Genomic DNA, 21270 nt, shown 5'->3' on the forward strand with positions numbered 1-21270 from the left:
AGAAAGACAAGTGGAACATACACACTGCATATATTTTTACCTTCTAAGTGACTGCTGAATTGCTTGCTTCCCTCCCCCCTTATCATCGTTAGCCTACCATCCCAATTAAAGAATGACATAAGGAATACACTTAGGGAAAGACTCTGGCAGGGATGTTCTGGATGAGCTGATAAACTTATGATTGATTCTACCTCCCACATAGCTTTTGTAGATAACTGGTGAAGCACTAAGAACTGCTTCAGAGGCCTCCCTGCTGGGCCATTTCTCATTTAGGAGATTTAAAATGTTAAAAATAACGGATTTGTGCCTTCTAAAAGGTAGTAGCATCTGGCTGATCTAAATAATTTATGTAGTTCTTATTCTGCTCACATTTTTTGGGTGAGAGAACTACAGAGGCAAATTGACCTTTGGTTCTCGTGTTCATTTTAGACATTGAGAAGAGGGTTGTAGAGAAGACAAAATACACATATCCACCCAGCAAACAATGCTGTCATGTTAACACAGCTGAAACGTTTGTTTAATTCGTTAAATTTTCAGCTTTTAAATAAGAAGAAAAAACAAGCCATGGGTGGCCTGCTAACCTCAAAAGAGCAAATATCCAAGGTTATAAAATCATCTCAGTGCAGAATACTGGGTAGGACATAAAAAAGGATTTATTGAATCCTACCCCAAGCCAGGAACAGAGGTAGCATTAAGAAGTTTCAAACTGAAGCCTAAAGCCAATGCACTAAGTGTTCAGCATTATTTAATAAAATGAGCTGTGCATATACATTAACTGAAATGCTATTTATTCTGTTAAAAAAATTAGCCAAGGTAACTGTCCTAAATTATTCTTACAGCACTACAGGGTCCATTTCAAATTTTGCTCTCTGATAAATGCACAGAGTTCTCATTGTCTTCTATGGGAGGGGTGTGTGCAGGTATGCGTGTATATTCAACAGCAGAATTTGGCCCTCAGTATTGGTATATTTTTCTTATATGCTGCCTTCAGTCCAAGGATCTCAAATCAGTGTACACAGAGCTTGTTAATATCATCTTAATATATTAATAACTGAAATGGATTAGAGGTTAAGTGCATAGAAAAGAAAATTAGACTGGATTTACTGTTCCCCAGTTCTGACCATCTATACCTGCTAGATTGTTGGGAAGATTCAACTCTGAAGGGTCTTCCATAATCCTTATATGGATTTGGCGGTATTGACATCAGTGGGAGTTACAGATACATAAGGGACTAAATCCTATACTTACTGAAGTCCCCTTTTAGGAGTTTTGTAGTGGGTACCAGGATGGTAGGAAGCAGGACATACTTCTTGTAATGTGTCATGAAGGAAGTTCCACAGACTGTTTCTGAAGAACTCAGCATCATCAGGTAAGGCTAGATGATCAGAAGAGGTCAGCTCCCATTTAGGCACTAAAATATATAAACAGTTTTTCCAAAGAAGAGCATGCTGGCTTCTGAGCCCCTTGGAAAAAAAATCTAGCCTTTTGTAAGGTTTAAGAATAGGAGCTGAAGGCTTCTGACACTTTGGCCTATTGTTTTTTAAGACTCTGGCCTCATACTAACATGATAACTGTTACAGATGAGCAGTGTGAGCTAGGAAATCAATAATATATTAATAATATTTGTTAGCAGGCTGGGCTGGCTGTGAAACAGCCTTTACATGGCATGTTTAGCCATACGTTGGGGAATTCCATTGTTTCTAGCCCCATCATCACGAATGATTTTCTGTGGGGCCTGGTTTAAATCGCAGGCCCAGCTTGTGACACGGAGGCTTCTTTAATCTTAGTTCCCCCCAAGCACTCCCCTCCCCGCCACTGAGTGGTGGAAGGGCCCATTGGCCCTGATGCTTGCTGCGTGTTCCCGATGGCCAGAAGGCAAAAACCGTGGTTTAAAATATTTTATGTGGTTTTAGCTACTTTCTATGCAACAGAACGTTTGGAAAAGGGAGAAAAACCAGCATCGTGTGCTGTGCTAGCTTTCCGCAAGCCACCAGCACGTGTTTGGTGGTGCAAAAGCTGTTACTGGGCATCTCTTGTTTGTACTGTTTGCTGATGTTTTTCATTTTTAAAATGCCCTTTCCATGTAGTGCATTAATGCCTGTACAATTAGCAATGGCAAGCATCCAGGAAAAGATGGCAATGTTAGGTAATTTGTTCTTGTCAGTGTCACTGTCAGGCAATTTAGGCCATACGTTTAGGACCTCATTCTCCTCTACACTGCAAAACCTGGCATAGTGAAGCAGAAAATCTGTGGTTCAATTTGATTTCCCTGGATACGAGGGATATATTCAACTATATGAAGAAGAGACTGAGTGTTTCAACCTAATGCCTATGGATCCCCTTTGACATCTATTGTCAGAAAGATTCCCGCTGTGGTCATTTTCCACAAACTCCCCAGTTGATTTTGTCTGGATGCAAATATCTTTTTGAAAAATATTAATTTAACCTCCTCTAATTAAACAATTAACTGATAACACAGTAGCTCCAACACAGCAGCTGCTGGGAGCTTCTTCCAAGCCCTTTGACAGGGAAGAAGGAGGGCAGGCTAGGGACAGACATTACACATAAACTGGTTTAAGTGATCAGAAACTAGTTTAAACCTGTAACAGAACAGATGTTCAGTGCACACAAACCAGTTTGAAAATGGCTGAAACCAGTTTGAGATAAACCTGGTTGAATGTAGCATTAGACTTAACTGATTTGGCTCAAACTGGTTTAGGCAATGTCCGTCCCAAACCTCTTGCTAGTTTAAGATAAATCAGAGCCCTCCAGCATCCCGGCATGCTCTCTGTCTGTGCAGGGCTCTGCTCCACAGCAAGGCTAGCCCCTCCCCTTTGCTGCCTCGCTGGAGCTCAGCAGTCTCTGCAGGCATCTGCCTGGCTTCTGCTCCCCACCTCTCCCCTTCACTCTGTGCTAAGCAGGTATTCCCCCTTCCCTCACAGACACCTCAGCATTAGCTAACAGACCACATGCTGGCTACAGTCTGTGTTGTGGGAGAGGTTAGAGGCAGACAGACTTTTCAGAGCTATTCAACAGGTCGCTTAATGTCCTTCCTTGGAAAAGCTGTTTAAGAATTGCTTGCTCCCTTCCCTCCCCCTCACCCCTCTCTGCTAAGCAGGAATTCCCCCTTCCCCTCTGCCTTGTGGAGAGGCGTCTGTGTAGTAGCTAGCAGACCACATGGTGGGTCTGTTCTGAATCAACCGGTAGCTCATAATGTCCCTCTGTTTTCTTAATGGGGCAATAAACATGGAGATAGGAGTGACACTTATCAGCCCCCCCACCCCCGGCTTGCTTGCCTGTGAGTTTGCTGCAGACACTATACAGAATCAGGGAGGGAGACTGAAAAGCTCTGTATCATCAACAGATGCATGCACTGCACACCCCCACTTTGCCTCAGTGCTAGCAACCCTACGGCTCATGAGCAGCAAGCCAGGAAAGGTCTGGGACTGCAGGAAGGCTCAGGGGGTTTACATCCCCCTGAGCTCAGCTCTGCAAGGGAAGGGAGGGCTGCTTCTACCCTGAGCCACTGCAGGCATGTGCCTGAATTTCCTCAGTCCAGAGGGATTATCTGTATGGTTGGAAACTGGTTCAGCCTAGTCAGGTTAGACTAACCTGCAAAGGTTGAATCAGTTCAGGTTTTTTGAATGTCTGTACCTAGCTGAGGAGGCAAGCCCAGCCATATAACACAGCCCACTTGAAGCCCTGCACTGGTGGGGAGGGAGCACTTATGAACCAGCAGGTAATGCTTAATTGATGAGTCACTAGGTTGTTTTCCCCTTGGGATATGGGTATTAGTCCCCTTTCCTCTCCTCCCCTCCCATGTGCTCCTCCCTCCTGACTGCTCTGCTGCCTTCCGATTCTAGCTGGGGCACCAAGCAGCATCCCTTCCCCAGTTCCCTGCCAGAATATGCCAACCCCAAGCTAAAGGATAACCAGCAAGCTAACCAGTTATCACTGCACTTATTGGTTAAATGATTAATTATTTAATGTTTCACAACCCTAGTTAAAAGTCTGAATAACAAGACAACCAAGGCACATATTTCAGGGTGTGTGGGGGGGAGCATGTACATGTGTATGTGTGAAAACTTCTACAAGCTGTTATTTTTCCTCATGTATTTACTTTTTTTAAAAACATTTTTGGATTGTAACACTTTCTTGCAATGTTTACAGCCCAGAAATTACAGAGTTAAGCTGGTGCATGAGAATCAGCGGAGAAAAAACAGAGCACCTTATTTGCTTTGTCCAAACTGATGCAATGCAAAGTATAAAAATAAAAAATGATGAAAAGTAAGTGAGATCATTTATAGTCATTCATTTTTAGTACTTTCAGGGAGTAGTAAAGTGGATAATGATTTTTGTTATAAATGGCTGAATTTACATGTGCCATTAATACACAGAAATAAACTTCACAACAATAAGCTTATTGCATATAGCTTATTGCTCCAGAGTTTATTGCTCCTTGGAAGCTCCTGGATACACCGTTTACATGTGAACCTGGACCACAGCACACTGAGCGGAGTTGGAGTAGCCCCAGCCCCAGCCTGGGGCTGCTCCAGCCAGGCTCAGTGTGCTGTGGAGGGCTGGCTGAGGCATGTGGGTGCATCAGTATTTCGGCTAGCCAGCAAGCAGATACCACACTGAAGCACCCTTATGCCCCTGCCAGCCCCATTAGCATCTACATGTGTATTTACAAGTACTACCCTGCTTTGGAGTTTATTAGTTTTCTGTGCCCTAATAGGGATGCACATGTAGACACTGAGGCATTAGCCTCAGGGCACTCCTCAATGGGCTCAAAGCACCCCTCAGAAAATGCCAGCTCTTAGTTTTTACTCTCTCTTTTTTTTTTTTTTTTTTTACACTACAATAAAGCAATAGAGCAATTCTTCTGTTGCAAAGAACTCAGACTGCAGTAGGTTACAATGTTTTTAACACTATGGAGTCCTGTTTGAAATTTCTAGTTTTGTTCCATGAATCGTGTTTGTACACCTAACAGTGCTAACATTATGCAGCACCCCATGATACCCTTGAAAGGATCTCAAGGCATCCCAGGTTGCTACAGCACCCTGGCAGAGATTCACTATTGTAGGTAGGTGGCCTTTTACTCAGAGTTGGAGAACTGACTATCATGGACAGGAACCAATGGTACTACTGATGCTCATCCCTGACTGGACAAGCCCCTATGGTCTGATAAATGACAACTGGCAGTACACACACTCCAATATGGGAAGCAAAAAACACGTGCCAACAAAAGAACTGCTCCATATCCTAGCTTCTGAAATAGGAATTCCCACATGCACTATACTAATTCTACTTCCTGCCAGAGTTTATATTTTGCTAGCAATTTCACTGTATCCAAACATTTAGCTCAACAGTGAACTAATATATGCATGGTCCTACAAAGCGAGTTCCACATCCAGCAGGATCTTATGTACCTCTTCTGCCTGTTCCCAACTGTATTCCCTCACCCCCCAACTTCAGCCTGTGAACTGGCCAGGAACCTGTAAATCCATCGGTCATTATTAGCCAACTGCCACACAGTCATTTTGTTGGTTTGGCTCCCTGGATATAAAGCTGACTGATTTTGACTAGTGAGGCTGTGGGGGCTCTGCTGTAGGGAGTGAAGGTGTGTTGCTCTTTCCTTTATATACCTCCAAGATCTCTAGAAGATACTGTTCTCCCTATGTCTTACAGGAGTTATTTTGTGCAAGATATGCAAATCTGAATGAGCTTCCCCAAATCGCAGCCTCATCATTAGAGCACTGTTTTCATTCAGTTGTTCTTTCTATGTGGTTGTACACTGTGATGGGAAGCCTTTCTGGGTGACCAGATCCCAAGATTATTTTCATTCCAAATAACACTTTGTAGTATCTATAATGACAAGTAGGTGGTAGACTTCCAGTGAGAGTACTCCTATATTCAAAACAGACCTGTTATATATTTTAATGGCTGCAAAGAAGCCTGGAAGCTGGGAAGAATATGAAGCACAAGGGATTGTCTAGTGCCTTGTACCAGTTCTAAACCTAGGCAGGGGGGTTCTCCTGTTAATCGCACTCTTGCTTGTGCAAATTCTGTCTATAGTTAATCCATTAACCTGAAACAAACACAAAACACCAATAAAATGGTATTTTAGGGTTCACAAAACTAATAAGTGTGCTTATTAGTTTCTTGTAAGTATTATCGTATTTCAGTTAATGCCACATATAAATAAAATGTATGACTTAAAAGTATGTGCAGATTTTCTGAAGACAACTAGTATTGTACAGTGCTTAAAGGGAAGGACCTCAGATTTATTAATCCAGATGGCAAGTTAGTACAGCTTTGCTTTGAGATCTTGTTCTTCTTCCCACAATTACAGTTTTCAAGCTATTTACATTTACTCCTCCTGCTTTCCTCACTTTTAAAGAAGCCAGTTAGATCCAATGTTTGAATCATCTTAAAAATAGCATAACATACTGCCTGAATTTATCAAGCAAGAAGCTTTCTTTATTCATACTAGTTCATTTATCTCCTGTGTAAATGTTGTAAAGTTCCAGCAGCAGCATTAGGGAGATTTTCTGCACAATGCTGTCATAGCAGTGGATTCACAAGCTTACTCTGCTGACCATTTTTCCCGTAGGACTGTATGTGTCACACTCTTTTCAAGCCGCATAGGAATATTTTACAATTGATGTGAAAAGCTTATTCCCTGTGATGGAGAAGAATGTGTATTCCAGAAGTACCTGTACCAGTATGCAGGAAACCTAATGTGTATGTTATATTGTAGAAGTTCCTGTTTTGTTCTCAAAGGTGATGCAAGCTCATTCAAAAAAGTAACTCCAGACTTTCAGTGATGGTAATGTTCTAAACTAATATGCAGAAGCATCATGCTAGTCTTAGTCCTAATTACAAATGATTCAGTTAAAGAAATGAAGCGAGAGAAGTCACTTTGGAATACAAGAGTCAAGTAAGAAAGAAAATAACTTTAGAAAGAATTGAGATGAAAGGTCAAAATGTGAGGGAGAGGTATAGAGCCCCCTCATGTGCTCCTTGATGAATAAAGTGACAAGGAAAGGGCAGTCTGTTGTGTATGACTGTGAAAAAACAAGGGGAGAAATTGTCTTTAGCTGTGGAAGAAACCAAGTTATCAGAAAAAATTGTTCACAAAGGCAATGGTGAGGTCCACAGCTAAATCCAGGTGTATTTAACTAACACAGAGCAGGACACTTTGTCACTCTCAGTTTAATCCGGAGGTGTTTTTGAGAATGCTAAAAGCTCCAGGCTCATAATCAAGTACTTACGTAATCATCCTCATGCAGCCCTTGTTTCTGAACACAACTTTTCACCTCTGTGGAAAACTTCTCAAACTCAGGTTTCACTGTCCTCAGTAGAGTGACTGTTTGGAGGGATGAGTATGCTTGCTTCGCTTCAAGGTCGTGTTTGTCTCCTCTCTTCCATGAGCCATTTCCTAAGGGAGAAATAAACATATTTGTAATTCCAAGTCAGTTACCAGAAAGGGACTGTTTTCCTTTTCTGCTGAAATATCACCATATGTTTCTATATATTGCTTGGAGTCATTAGTGATGTACAAGACACTGCTGCCACTCCAATGTGTGCTATGAGGCAAGTTCAAGAGAGAGTGAAACATGTCGCTTGATGCTAAGGGAGCAAGACAGGGAGGAACTACTAATATAGCAACATTGAAATAACTGTAGATATGATGCACTGTCAAAATCCCAATATAGTGTGGTAAGAAAAAAAGTCTTTATTGCCATTCTTTGCTTGCACTGTTAACATCTGGGCTTAGATTGAGCTAGCAGCAAGCAACATGCTCACATGCAGAAATGTAGTGCGTCTTAAGTACAGAGACACAACAGTTAGAACAAGTGGAACAGAGACAAGTCTCCTGGATTCTGTCCCCAGTCAGTCCAACAGTGACTCTCAGTGTGACCTGAAGGAAAGTCAAAAAGGTCTAACTGGAAGTAGAAAACTGAAACAGTTAATTGAAAGGATCTCACAGAGGGCCAGACCTTACACCCATTTATACATCACAGCTCTCCCACTACAATCAGCTGGTACTGCAATATGCACAGTGGTTACAAGGTGGGTCCTGCTTTTTTTTAAAATTTAAAACAACCCCCTAACAACAAGCATGCCTTCTCCTGCCGTGTACACACCTATGCCTAATGCCTGCAGTTGGCCAATTTAACTCAAACAAATAATTGTAATTGGAGTTTAAATTTAGAAGCAGGTGACTTGTGTTTAATTATTAAATGCTTTTCCCTGCCTGGACCTATCATGTCCCGAGAACTTCCTGTGAATTGGCTGGGCACTGAGGGCCAGGTCCCAAACCCACCGAGGTCAACAGAAAGACTCCCATTGACTTAGATCAGATTCTAACTCTGTTCTACGCTAGCGATAAAAAGGCTTTGAGAGAATAACAGTGTCATAAACAACATGCTTGTAAGCACTTAAAAATAATTAAATGCGAGACAGTTGCTTTTATTTTTGGAATTAAAAAGCCACTGGTGGCTAAAAGTACAAAGCCTAGAAGTAGAACACAACTAGGTGTTGAGGTTTTGAATCCAGAGACACAGAGGGCCCTGAGATGAGGGAGGATGTGGTCACCTTGCTTAGCAAGGGAAGAGAGAAAGTGGTTCAGTTCCAGGAAGAGAAGAGGCCAATGTTGGCAGCAGCCAGGCACCACAACTTCCACTAGCATTGACTCAGACGTCAGGCCAACATTATGGCCTAAGGGAAGTAAGGTTTTCAGGTCCTATGTGGAGTCTCATGGATCCTCTACTTTCTCCAAAAGCATTTGGATGAAGAGTGGGTGGGACCTGGAGTTCTACTTGCCCTACTCCCTAATGTGCTGTGATGCTGCTCAGACATTATTGGGATAAGGCAAGTGGATTCATGTCAGCAGCATATGAGTCCCCTCCCTCTCTTGCCCTGAACACTGGAGATGCAGTGAGTGGAACGGTACTTCCCAGAAGATAAATTCTTTCCCTGTGCTGCTTCTGGGACCCTATAGCTATTTGCCACCTCAAAGGGCTGTGGTACAGGCACAATCTAGCCCCCGGTGAGAGCCAAGTTAAACATCAGCTTCCTTCCACTATCTCCCCTATCCCAGAAAGGTCTTTGTTTCCTAAAGAACAGCACTGTGACACTTCGTAATATGTAAGGACTGTAGATATGAAGATCTTGGCAGCATTTATACATGACCTTCTCTAATTCTTTATTAACCAGCTGTTTCCCCCTTTTTGGCTTTTCTTTGTGCCATACATTCTTGTGAAGAAAATCTTCTATGGCAAACTGTCAAATGGAATACGCTCTCTCAGCACACCAAAGAAGTGGTACAAGGACACCCTAAAGTTGTCCCTAAAGAGTTTTGGCATCGACCTGGAGTCATGGGCACAAATCGCTCGTGACCATCCGTCCTGGAGGTCATCCATCCAGAACGGACCACTGGTCTTCGAACAGCAAAACACGGCAGAAGCAGTAAAGAAACGCGTGGCCAGGAAAATGAAAACCTCTTGTACCCAGTCAACATTGCTTTCCTGCCCCTGATGCAGCAGACTGTTCAAGGCAAAGATTAGGCTTATAAAATCACCTACATACCCCTGCAACATTGCCATTGCCCTCCTCCTTTCTCTTTCCTCTCTCTCTTCTTTTTTTTCTTCTTTTCTCCCTCCCTGTTTCTTTCCCATTTCTTTTCTCTCTTTGTCTCCCCCTGCCCCCGCTGGATGTGGTAGTCTTCATCAAAAGTGTGGTCAGTGGGGTCCCACAGGGCTCAGTCCTCGGGCCCACACTGTTCAACATCTTCATCAGTGACTTGGACGGGGGGTAAAAAGCACCCTGTTCAAATTTGCTGATGACACTAAGATGTGGGGGGATGTGGGCACATAAGAAAGAAGGAATAGGCTACAATCGGACCTAGACAGGTTACAGGGGTAGGCGAACGAGAATAAGATGGGATTCAACACTGACAAGTGCAAGGTGATGCACCTAGGGAGGAAGAACCAGCACCATACCTGCAGGCTGGGGAACTCCCTTCTCCTCAGTGCAGAGGCAGAAAAGGATCTTGGAGTCACCATTGATAAACAGGGGCCGGCAGTGTGGGGATGCAGTCAGGAAGGCCAACTGCACCTTGTCACGCATCCACAGATGCATCTCGAGCAGGTCCAAGGAGGTGATCCTCCCCCTCTATGCGGCACTGGTCAGGCCGCAGCTGGAGTACTCCGTCCAGTTCTGGGCACCGCACTTCAGGAGGGATATGGACAACATGGAGAGGGTCCAGAGGAGGGCCACTTGCATGATCAGGGGGCAGCAGGGTAGGCCCTACGAGGAGAGGCTACAGGACCTGGACCTGTTCAGCCTCCATGAGAGAAGGCTGAGGGGGGATCTAGTGGCCTGTTACAAACTAGTCAGAGGGGACCAGCAGGCACTGGGGGAGTCCCTGTTCCCCCGAGCACTACCAGGAGTGACTAGTAATAATAATGGTCACAAGCTGGCAGAGGGTAAATTCAGACTAGATATCAGGAGGTGCAACTTCACTGTCAGGGCAGCTTGGATCTGGAACCAACTTCCAAGGTAAGTGGTGGTGGCTCCTACCCTGGGGGTCTTTAAGACAAGGCTGGACAGTCACCTTGCTGGGATCGTTTGATCCCAGTACTCTTTCCTGCCATGGCAGGGGGTTGGACTTCGATGATCTGCTCAGGTCTCTTCCGACCCTACCTACTACGAAAGCTATGAAAGGCCAGCAACACATTCTTGAGAGGTTCTAAGCTACCATGACTCTCGGCTTAGTGATCCTCTTCACAGCTGTAGGTTGTAACTGTTAGACCCTGGTCACCCTAACAGTAACTAGTTTAGCCTCCTTTTACAGCAAACTCTCCATAGCATCTCTCTGAAAAGTGCATGAAGGCAGCTGACAGACCCACAATATGCTCTCCAAGCAGCACAATTTTCTATTCTCACATACAGAAAGCATTTGTATTCCTTCTGTCCACATAAATGTATGTGCTCCAGGTGATACTACTGCCAGTTCAAGTGACAAATTCATGATAAAAATAACCAAGGGGCTCATCCTGTTCAGAAACAGGAACAAGTCCTCCCTCCTCCATTCAGTCCCCCCTCGCCCCCAGCCAATAACAAGTGTAAACCTGGCCCTGAGTGTGACAGAACACTGACCATATATTTGAGGAGCTGAGGTCAGGAAACCCCTCCCAGAGCCAGATCTTTGGATCTGAAAGACTACAATCTTGGAGAACTTCCATCAACCTTCTGATACGTAGGATGGTTGCCATGGCTTTGCATTTACGCATGAAGAGGACCAAAAGGTGAAGAATTACGTCCCAAGGAACCATCGTATTGGTACAGCCTGATCATAACCATGAACAGACTTTTGTGCTGTACTCCAACATAATCCTATGCAATTGAAAAGCTGTTGTAACTGTGGAGCTAACAGCTATATTTACTTAATTAAATTCCTGAAGTAATTCACACATTTCATGTTCTTTCAAAGCCCTTTGCTGGGGGCTGACATCTCAGAGCAGCACCTAAAATACTTTCTAAGAAAAGAAAGAAGAAAGCTGCTATTACTGTCTCAGCATTTGACATACCTGCCTTTTTTTTTTATTTTACAAATTAGAAGCTTTAAGAACAATAAAGGACAACAACAAAAAAAAAAGATAATTGTTTTTGTTTAAAAGGGCAATATCTATTTGTAAATCATGGTCTGTCTTACAAGTCTGTACCTCGTAGAGTTCCAGTAATACCCTCAGGTTACTGGAATTGAAAGGGGCTAGTGCCGGGGGGATTCTCTGTATTTTCTGTCTGTTTATGCATTTAACAGGAATTTGTGAACAGTCAGTTTCTCTGTTCTCCTTCCATAGGTAGTCATTTTTCCCCACACTGAAAGACCCTTCTAACATCAGAGAAGCAGAAAACTCTTAATGATTCTTTTAAAGGAATTTTTTATTGGCAGGAAATGCTATTTAAATAATGCTGCATCAGAAGGTAATTTCTTAAATTAGTGGCATAAAAAATTCAAGTAGACAGTGTTCCCTTAATTCTGCCATCAGGGTGCCAAGTCACCTTTGGGAAAATGTGCTTTACCAGCTAAGGACACCTTTCAATAGATATGTCCTTGGGCACAGAAATTTGAATTAATTACAACGTGTGTGTACATCTTGTGTATGTGACTGCACTGCAATAGAGTGAGCTTCAGCCATGTGCTAAGACTAAATACAGCAATGTTTGTCTGTAGTAATTATGCGCCATCAAAAACTGAAGTAGTTATTAAATCAGTGGTTTCCAGCCACAGCTAGGGATTCAAATGCGGGTCTGCAAAATTCCCACTGACTTCAGTAGGGCTGGGACTTCATCCTAGGACTTTGGCTTTTGTGGCTAGTGATCCAGGCAAGCCCTCACTCCTTCAGTTTACAGTGCTCAAAGTTTGATTTAAAATCACCCGTTTTGAATCAAGATTCAAATGAGAAAGTAAGACATTTTTATTGAAATGCTCACTTTTTAATCTTGTTTTACATCTGTACTTTTTAGTAATTTCCCTAAAAGAAAGCAGATTCTCATTTGTTGTGATATGTTAGTCCTACTTATTTATATCCCATTGATTAGCTAAATCTGCATATGTGGATTTCATATAAATGAATATATAAAACTGTTCAGATTCTTAATCCTTGCATTTTAAAGTTAGATAGTGATGGATGACTTATTTGCCAAATGAGGATTAAATTTTTACTTGTGGTTTATATAAAACTGCTTTTGGATAGATATTGGGAACTGGTTTAAAATGCATAAGTCATCATTTAGAAATGGCTTGTTAGTTAAATAAGGCTACTTTATGTGTGGTGGCTATGCAAAAAAAAGGCAGTTTATCAAAATATATTTTGCTTTTAAAATTCATTGACTTTTCTAGACCAAGGAAATACTAGTGATTTTTTAAAAAAAATTTAAATGATTGCTGTGTCACCACATCCTTCAAGACCTTACCATGTATAGATCTTATTTACACCCTGTTTTTATACAAAGACTGGAAAAGGAAAGCAAATTTTCGTCCTATTTTAACTCCCACATAGGGACTCTCAACTCTAAATGAACATTGAACTAAACTTAAGTAAATTGAATTGAAGAGAATATTCTTTCTACACCTGTAGAAGAGCTTATTGCTGTTAAAAACATATTTAACACTTGAATAATCTCTGGGTTCCTGGCCAGTGAATTCCCCCAGTTCAGTTGTCTGAAATTATTTAAAACCCTGGTAGCAAACACTGGTTGCTTGAGTATTACTTTTTATTTAATTTGAATGATCCTGCTCCAGTGGATTGGAGCTGGCCATGTCTCATTCGGTTTGCATACTAAAACCAAATGCCAGTGTGTATTTTTGCAGAAACTGTTTTCAGTCTACTACCGAAGAATGTTAGATCTGTAGACTCCAGTTGGTGACAGATTCTGAAACTTCAGACTTGTGTTGTCAGTGATAGAGGCAAACCCTTACTGCCCTTAACAATGACCCTCTGTCTTGGTCACCCTATGTCATTGCTGCCCACTGCTCATTCATTGTCTGACTCGAGCCCACAACAGAGACCCAAGATTTTCAATCACAAAACTTAAATCTAAATCATTATACTGTGTATGAAATCTACATAATGGAACAGCAGGCGGGGAGAACTGGCCGATATAATCATGACTTTTGTTCAGTGCAGTTTCACCAGAAGAAAACAGCAAGTGTCATTATGCCATTTATAAATCCATGGTGCTTTCACCCTTGTGACTAGTTCTGGGCCTCACACCTCAACAAGGATATAGAAGAACTAGAGAAGATCCAGAGAAGAACCACAAGGATGATTAGTGGTATAGAGTGGCTTCCATGAGGGGAGACTAGAGAGGCCTTTTCCACTTAGAAAGACATGCTTGAGGGTGGACAACATAGAAAGGGTTTACAAAGTACCAGATGGTGAAGGGCAAGGAAATAGGGATCTATTATTTACTGTCTTTCACAATACAAGAACTAGGGGTCATAAAATGAAGCCAGAAGGTAGTAAGTTTAACACTAACAAAAGGAAGGTCTTAAGGTGTGGAACTCATGTGGCAAGAAGTTGTGGAAGTTGACAGTGTAGCCAGATTAAAAAAAGGGGGCAAATTCTTGCAGGAAAGGGGCATCAGTAGCAATTAAGCATGGGAGTTTGGGGTACAGTCTCCGAGTCAGAACTTCCTAAACCTTCAGTGCTGGAGGTTGCAAGTGACAGAGGAACAGTGGAAAAAACTCTGTTCACTCTCCCTTTCAGCCTCCAGTCTCTGCCATTGTGTAACAGAGGATACTGGGTAAGATGGTTTGACCCAGTAAATGGCAGTTCTTATTTTCTTATGCTCTAAAGGGAGTTTGAGTGCTAAAACTTCTATTTATTCATACAGCTTCATTTAAGTCCAGAAGTAGTTAAAGCTATGACTTCTGTTTTCCTTCTTGTTAATATCATAATCCAAGTGGAGGTCAACTCCAAGGCCAGGCAGAGATAGTGGTATATTTTAAGATTAGTAGTGGTGTATTTTCAGACTCACAAATCTAAAAATGTTATCATGTTTACAGAAGATGTTGCCAAATGGGATTAAAAAGAAAAAAACATTACCATAGGACGAACTGTTGAAGAGTTCAATATTGAAGAAAACGTAGTCTCCATTGGTCATTCCTTGACGATGAGCTGCTAACATGATGTTCCTTATTGTATCACCACTGGCGCACATTATTACAACTGGTGGAGTAAAGCGGAAAACAGAGATAAGAAGTTGTTCTTGAAACCTATGGGAACAGACTGTTAAGCGTGTGCATTGCCAGAGACAGTGACCTGAACTGTCCTCCCAACATTTTTAGAAACATGACAAGAGAGTGAACAAATAAAGCTGGGATTTTCAAAGAAGACTATGGGAGGTAGGCATCTGCTTCACACTGACAGCCATATGGCCCTTACACCTCTTTGAAAAACACAAGTATTAAGACCAAATGTTATCTTATTTTTTACTTTGTGTGATGAGGTTTCGTTTATTTGTGTAATTTCATAACTTGTATTGCAACAATAAAACAGTATTATTGCTTTGAAGTTTATATAGAATTCTCAAGGTAATCTCAAGATTAAGAAATGAAATGGTATCATTTTAAATTTCCTTTTGCAGAGTTCTTTGACATGGAGAAACAATTTATTACAAGTTTCAAGGTCTCATTTTGTAATGACCCAGAAGTCAAAAACAAACTCTTATCTGCTAAAATGTGAACTACCGTAGCCTGATTCAAAGATGCTCTGTCCAGTCACCCAGGCCCACACCAGCAGATCGCATTCCCAGAGGCAAGCCCTGTTAAGATTTGAGAGCTACTTTCCAAACAAAATTGTATTACTTGAAAATTTAAATGCAGAGAAGCACTTGGCACTCTGTTTTGCACCACTTGCTGGAGAAGTGCTGCAGTGTGTAGTTACTATATGTCAAAGCAGGTATCTCACTTTTTACAATTGTAATATACGTGAGAGGCCTTTTAAAAATATTTTCTAGCTTCTCTCCTCATTCACATGTACTATTAAATTATTGTCCTGAAAGTGAAATCAATGTTATTCCCACAGCGCCAGTTAATGATCTTGATTAAAAAGAATGACTATGAGTGGGAAAAAATTCTGCTTTAAAATGTGTTGATAAGTCATGGTTTGAGAGCAGCAAAAGGAATGCCAGGGAACTAACAGCTATTTGGATGTGGTTTGAGCACAGCAGGAAAACATCAGCAATGAAAATGATATTTAGTGTGTATAAGAAATACACCCATACATTCTAAAGACAATGAGTCTGCATGCAAACCTCTTCTGTAAGCTTTCAAACGTGTACATTACATTTACTTGGCTGCAAGTGTAACTTACTAGTATATACAGTTTAATTGGTGTAAAGCATATGTAGCAAAATAGGTTCAGCATCAGTATTTATAATACATGGGCTAAAGCTCTGAACCTGGAAGGACTGTATATAGTGCTTCACTCCACAAATGCGAGTAAGCTCAATGAAGTTATTAGGGCTGTTTCTGTACTGACATTAGACATGTGCATAAATGTTTGCAATACTGGTGTTTTGGCCAGCATTATTAACCGGGGCCAGTTTGCACTCACAAGGCCAATTTAACAAAACTCAGCAGTGAGCTTTGTTGAACTAATCACTGAAAGCTTTGGCAAGCTGAATTTGTCTTGGAAATCATAAATAAAAAGACCAGCTTTTGTATGAAACATTCATTTTTCTTCATCATTTTGTGTTACTTGAAGGTTTGGTAGGTTCATTTTGAATGTTCAGATTCATAGTTTCTTTCTTAAAGTACAGCTTTTCAAAGTCATTATACTGCTGTAGTTTTCCTGTCAAAGTGTATGTGTGCAATGCGTAGAACAAGAAGAGATTAGAAGTTCAACCGATTTCTTTTGCTACAGTTAAACCTTTTCTTTTCTTATAGTAAATGAAGTGTTATGCTTTCAAGCATTAAAAAAGCCAAGCAGTTGTAAAACATATATTAATTAAAAATGGATCTTTTCCCTTGCTTGTCTGTTCTCCCTGGCTGTAATTTGTTGCATTTAATTCATTTAGGAAAGTCACTAAGCAGCTCCTCAATTTTAAGCCTCTACATAAATGCTTTCCTGAATGGAGCAAGAAAGATCCATCAGTTGGTACTGTATTGTAATTCACTTATTTATGGCCCTGCATATCTGAAAGAAATTGGTACCAGTGTTACTACACTACCACTACAGAGCCCTAATGCAGACATAAGGCATGATGTCTAGCTAACTGCCCGAGTTAAATGAAACATGATTTTTATCTGGACTGGAAAGAAAACATTTTTTCTTAATATGGCGGTATTTTTCTGGATATTTAAAATAATTTTAAATGTACGTATCCTGTGAGGCTTAGGGTAAAAATTATTGTGACTAATATCCATTTAGTGCCTCCTTCAAATAGTTCTCTTTTTTTTTTTCCCCCCCTTTAAAAAAGGTATTTAAAAAAAAGAGAAGCTTAGTATTGCTGGTACCAAAAAATCATCATTAGTTGGCATGCCTGCCTGTGAACCTGTGCTGCAATTAATAAGCTTTTAATTTGGGAGTACAGTTAGTCAAATGTATTTAAACATGTGGCTTGTTCTAATATAATTTCAAGTATTTTACTGAAGTAGGATACACCCAACAAGCATTTTACTGATATAGGATACAACCAATCTAGAAATGATTTCTCAAGACGTTTTGCAAGTTATTTACCTCCCTGCTGTTTTGCTGTCAGTTGGTGGCACTATTTCCGTGCACAGGGAAGAGCTTGCAATTCATATGCTTCCCTGTTAACTGCTTCCCAAAAATGTTCTTGTTATTTACGCAGTTCTTAAGGGGTCTGCTGAATGGGAGGAGGAGGGAAGGGACCTCCTTAGTAAGACTCAGCAGGGCAAAAGGAAAAGGTCTTCGCTCAGCTTTAGAACATTTGCAGAGTCACTAAAAACCCCCCTGCAGAATAAGCAACAGATTTGCTGTCCAGTCCAAAAATCTCCCTTTGGGCAGATGCATGTGTTTTCAGTCTTGTTGGCAAAGCAGCTCTTTTCAAGTAAACTGATTTCTACTATAATACAAAATACTACCATCATTACAAAGGATGAAATTCTAGCCCCACTGGAGTGAATGGCAACATTTCAACAGACTTGAACAGAGCCAGGAATTCACCCAGTGTTTGGTCCTGCTCCCATTGAAGTCAGTGAGAATTGCCATTAGGCTCAACTGAGGTGGAGTCATGTCTTAACTTTTCCAGAGGCAAGCAAAATATATCCCTCTCAGCGGTCTTTTCCTAGTGCCTCTACGGTCTCTCCTACCTGCTTCCATCTCTGCTCCTAAGAGAGAAAGGAAACATGCGTTTCCCTGTGCATTTCCCTACAAGTTCTGAGCACCTGAAACAAAAAGTGTATTCAATTCTCTGGGTCACTGCCATGCTCAAATGCATCATAAAAGCCTGTGTGCTTTTTACTCTGACACTTAAATTCATTGATGGACTGGGTCCTATAAGATTGGGTTTATAGTATTTAATGTTATCGTGTGCCTATATACCTACAGCACATAGGATTGGAATCCATCAGGACACTGGTGGTGTGTAAGAATGAGTCTTTGCTGAATACCCACTGACCCAGAAGAGCAGAAATTGGCCCTTTGTGATGTCTCTTGGAGGCCACCCATGTGCAAGGAGCAAGGCAGCAGAACTGGTTCAAAACTTCTCCAGGGTGGGCATGTGCCCCCTGCCCCCCTTTACTAGCTGAACTGATGCAGCCTAAAAAGGCAGCTGTGTAGTACCTGGGGAGAAAAGCTTCTCCATGCAAATACAAACAGGAGACAACACAAAAAGAGCCATGGTGGGTCCTGGAAGAGATCACTTGAAAGCACTGCCTGGGACACAGCAGCAGAGCGGTGGGAACAAGGACAACAGCCTGGAAGATGAGTCTGTTTGACATCTCCGGTGACAAGTTGTGCAGGTCTGAAGGTGTCAGGGTTGGGGGGGGGGGGCACCAGCATTGCTGTCCCACCCCTGCCAGAACATGAGGAAATCCTCCAAGGCAGAGGGTCTCAGACTGGTTTGCAAGCCACCCCTGGTCCACGAGCTCTGTTCAGGTGGTCTGCAGAAAGGCAACCTAAGGCCAGCACTGACAAACATTACACCTGACTTCCCAGAATTTTACTTAAGAAAACAAGCACATCCATCACATTAGAAAGGTAAGACTACAGATATTAAAATGTGTGACTGCTTTGTAGAACAAAAAAAGTTTATTCAGTAGTCTGCCAAGCCCCTCAGCAATTTTCAAGTGGCCCGCAGGGGGTGGGGGGCAATAAGTTTGAGAACCACCTCTCTAAGGATCTTCTTCGGGATCCTCCAAAACGGAGCACGATACGAAACCCCACGCCTTTATGTCCTCTATTTTTCTCTTCAGGAGTGCGCATACAGCCTAGGCGTGGGTGCACAGGGTAACAAACCCGATCTTGTCGGACCCAGTCATCACTTGATGACCTGAAGAGGAAGGCAGAGGACCCAGAGGCGCGGGGTTTGGTGTCAACAGAGGACAGCGCAGCAGAGCCCCGCACTGCCCTCTACGGCGGCGGCGGCCGCCCCCCCCCGCCTCACCTCTGTCGGCCGCCTGCAGCGAGCGCACCAGGTCGTCGGCGTCAAGGGCGCGGCCGCGCTCGTCGAAGCTGTGCGCGGTCAGCTGGACGGCGGCGTCGTCCGGGAAGGCGGCGTGCACGCCGTCCATGGCGAAGTAGCAGTCGCGCTCCTGCGCGTCGTCGGCGTAGAGCAGCGCGGCGCGGGCCCAGCGCTGCCGGCGGAACAGCGCCACGAACATCTCGCCCATCTTGGCGTAGGCGGGCGCCACGCGGGTGAGGTGCGAGTACTCGCCCGCCTTGGCGCCGAAGCCGGCGGCCAGCGCGCCGGCCGACAGCATGGGCACGTCCCAGTGCGAGGCCAGGCGCGCCACGGGCGCCGCCGCGTACTCGCACACGGGGCCCAGCACCAGGTCCGGCCGCCACCGCGCCAGCGCCACCGCGTCCACCAGGCTGAAGAGCGCGCGGTTGCCGCACGCCGAGTCCTCGTAGGTGAGCTGGAAGGTGAAGCCGGGCAGGCTGCCGCCCGCGCCGCGCACGCTGCGCACCGCGTACTCGATGGCCGGCCGCACGCGCGCCAGCGAGAACAGGTACGCGTTGTCGGCCGGCAGCAGCACCAGCACCCGGATCAGCCGGTCCTCGGCCGGCTCCGCCTGCCCCGCGCCGCCCCCGCCGGCCGGCAGCAGCGGCTGCAGCAGCAGCAGCGCGCCCAGCAGCAGGCAGCACGGCCCGGGCATGGTGCTCTCACCGGCCGCGGCTACGCAGCGAGCATCCCCCGGCCCGCGCCGCCCGCCGCATGGGTGTGGGTATGAACGCGCGCTCGCCCGCCGGCCGGCCCACGACACTTAAATAGGGGCCCGCGGCCACACATGGCGCGGGGAGGAGCCGGGCACCCGCCCCCTCCACCGCGGAGCCGCCCCGCCCCGCCCCGAGCTCCTCGCCCGCCGCCGGCCGGCGCCTCCCCGCGGCCCCGCAGGTGTGGGGGGGCACGTGCCCCCGGTGCCAGCCACGCGGAGCCGCACCCGGGACCTCCCAGGAGGCAGGTGCTGCCACAACCAAGTGACACTTCCCGGGAAGCGCCAGGAGGCGCAGGGGAAGCTGCGGGTCTCCAGAGCGCTCCTGGGGAAGCGCTGTGCTCAGGTAAACGTGGCCATTGTGCCCTCGGAATAACTAGGAACAACGGCCACAAACCGAGAGGCAGCGGGTTGCGGTGAGAATTTCTTTAGGGCAGAGTCTGGAACTGGCTCCAGGGGAGGCGGTGCACCCCCCTGCCCTGGGGTGGGCAAGAGGAGGCTGCACAAGCACCTGGCTGGGGCCGTCTCCCCCCAGCGCTCTTTCCTGCCTGGGACAAGCAGTCGGACTCGGTGATCTGTTGACTCAATGGTCTCGGACTCAATGGGTCCCACGTGATGATCTCCCTCCTGACCCAAACAGCCATGAATCTCTGAACTGTGGGTCAAACCACAGGCCCCCTGCCCAGTCTCCTGTGTTCCCGTGGCAGAGAGGGTCTGGGTTTTTCCCTCACTCTTCCACCTTCACTTGCAGCCTCCAGCATTTAAGGTCTGATATGGAGGCTGTGCCCTTCATGCCCCCACTCAGTAGCTACTGATGCCCCTTTCCTCCTCCAGGGATTTGTCCCCTCCATTTGTGATGGGGCACAGCATGGGTGACAGTCTGTGCAAGACCCTCACTATGCTGAATGTCCTGCTCTGAGCAATCTGGCTAACATCAGTGCTCTGCCACGCTCTTTGGAAAGTCATCAGGAGTGGAGCTAATTGCCCCTTTGTTTCATATGGGCACACTGGGGAGGAGGAGGGGATTGAGAAACCTTGTCCTTTGCGCAGCCTGGGTGAGGATGGTGAGACCGGCAGCACTAGTGGTTCCAAAGAGTTCTGCTGTGGTCCTGTTGCACTATCCAGAGGAAACGTTGTACCATGCAAAGGCTGGTCCATGCTATGGGCTCCTGCCTAGTAGAACTGGGGAGCTGTGGGACCCCTTGTGCTGCTCCAGACACTAATGCTTCCTGCGGTACCCCTTGCCCCCGTGTTTTCTGCACCATCCCATGTTTCAGGCTGTGCTAACGGCCCATTTAATTCTATAGAAAGTGTAGGAGTTCTCCTGTCTTCTCAAAAGCAAACCAAAA

At 44.5% G+C, this 21270-nt stretch overlaps 1 protein-coding gene and 1 long non-coding RNA gene across 3 annotated transcripts in view; one reads left to right on the plus strand and one right to left on the minus strand.

The window, feature by feature from the left end:
- Positions 1 to 14700, plus strand: part of LOC149868066 (uncharacterized) — a 95968-nt gene extending 81268 nt beyond the window's left edge. Inside the window, exon 3 of the long non-coding RNA XR_016441172.1 lies at positions 14585 to 14700. This is a non-coding gene — a long non-coding RNA (uncharacterized LOC149868066). The remainder of the gene's footprint in view (positions 1 to 14584) is intronic.
- The window catches only part of NPR3 (natriuretic peptide receptor 3), a 61385-nt gene extending 41406 nt beyond the window's left edge, over positions 1 to 19979 (minus strand). For both annotated transcript variants that reach the window (XM_090037909.1, XM_090037908.1), the window contains exons 1-3: positions 19153 to 19979; positions 14625 to 14747; positions 7278 to 7444 (exon numbers count right to left, since the gene is read on the minus strand). In XM_090037909.1, coding sequence (XP_089894035.1) covers positions 7278 to 7444; positions 14625 to 14747; positions 19153 to 19864 — 1002 coding nt within the window. In that variant the 5' untranslated portion in view covers positions 19865 to 19979. The remainder of the gene's footprint in view (positions 1 to 7277; positions 7445 to 14624; positions 14748 to 19152) is intronic.
- Between the last annotated feature and the right edge of the window lie 1291 nt (positions 19980 to 21270).

Source organism: Crocodylus siamensis, chromosome 3 (assembly GCF_052110815.1).
Source record: "Crocodylus siamensis isolate JL-2025a chromosome 3, ASM5211081v1, whole genome shotgun sequence".
Lineage (NCBI taxonomy): Eukaryota > Metazoa > Chordata > Crocodylia > Crocodylidae > Crocodylus > Crocodylus siamensis.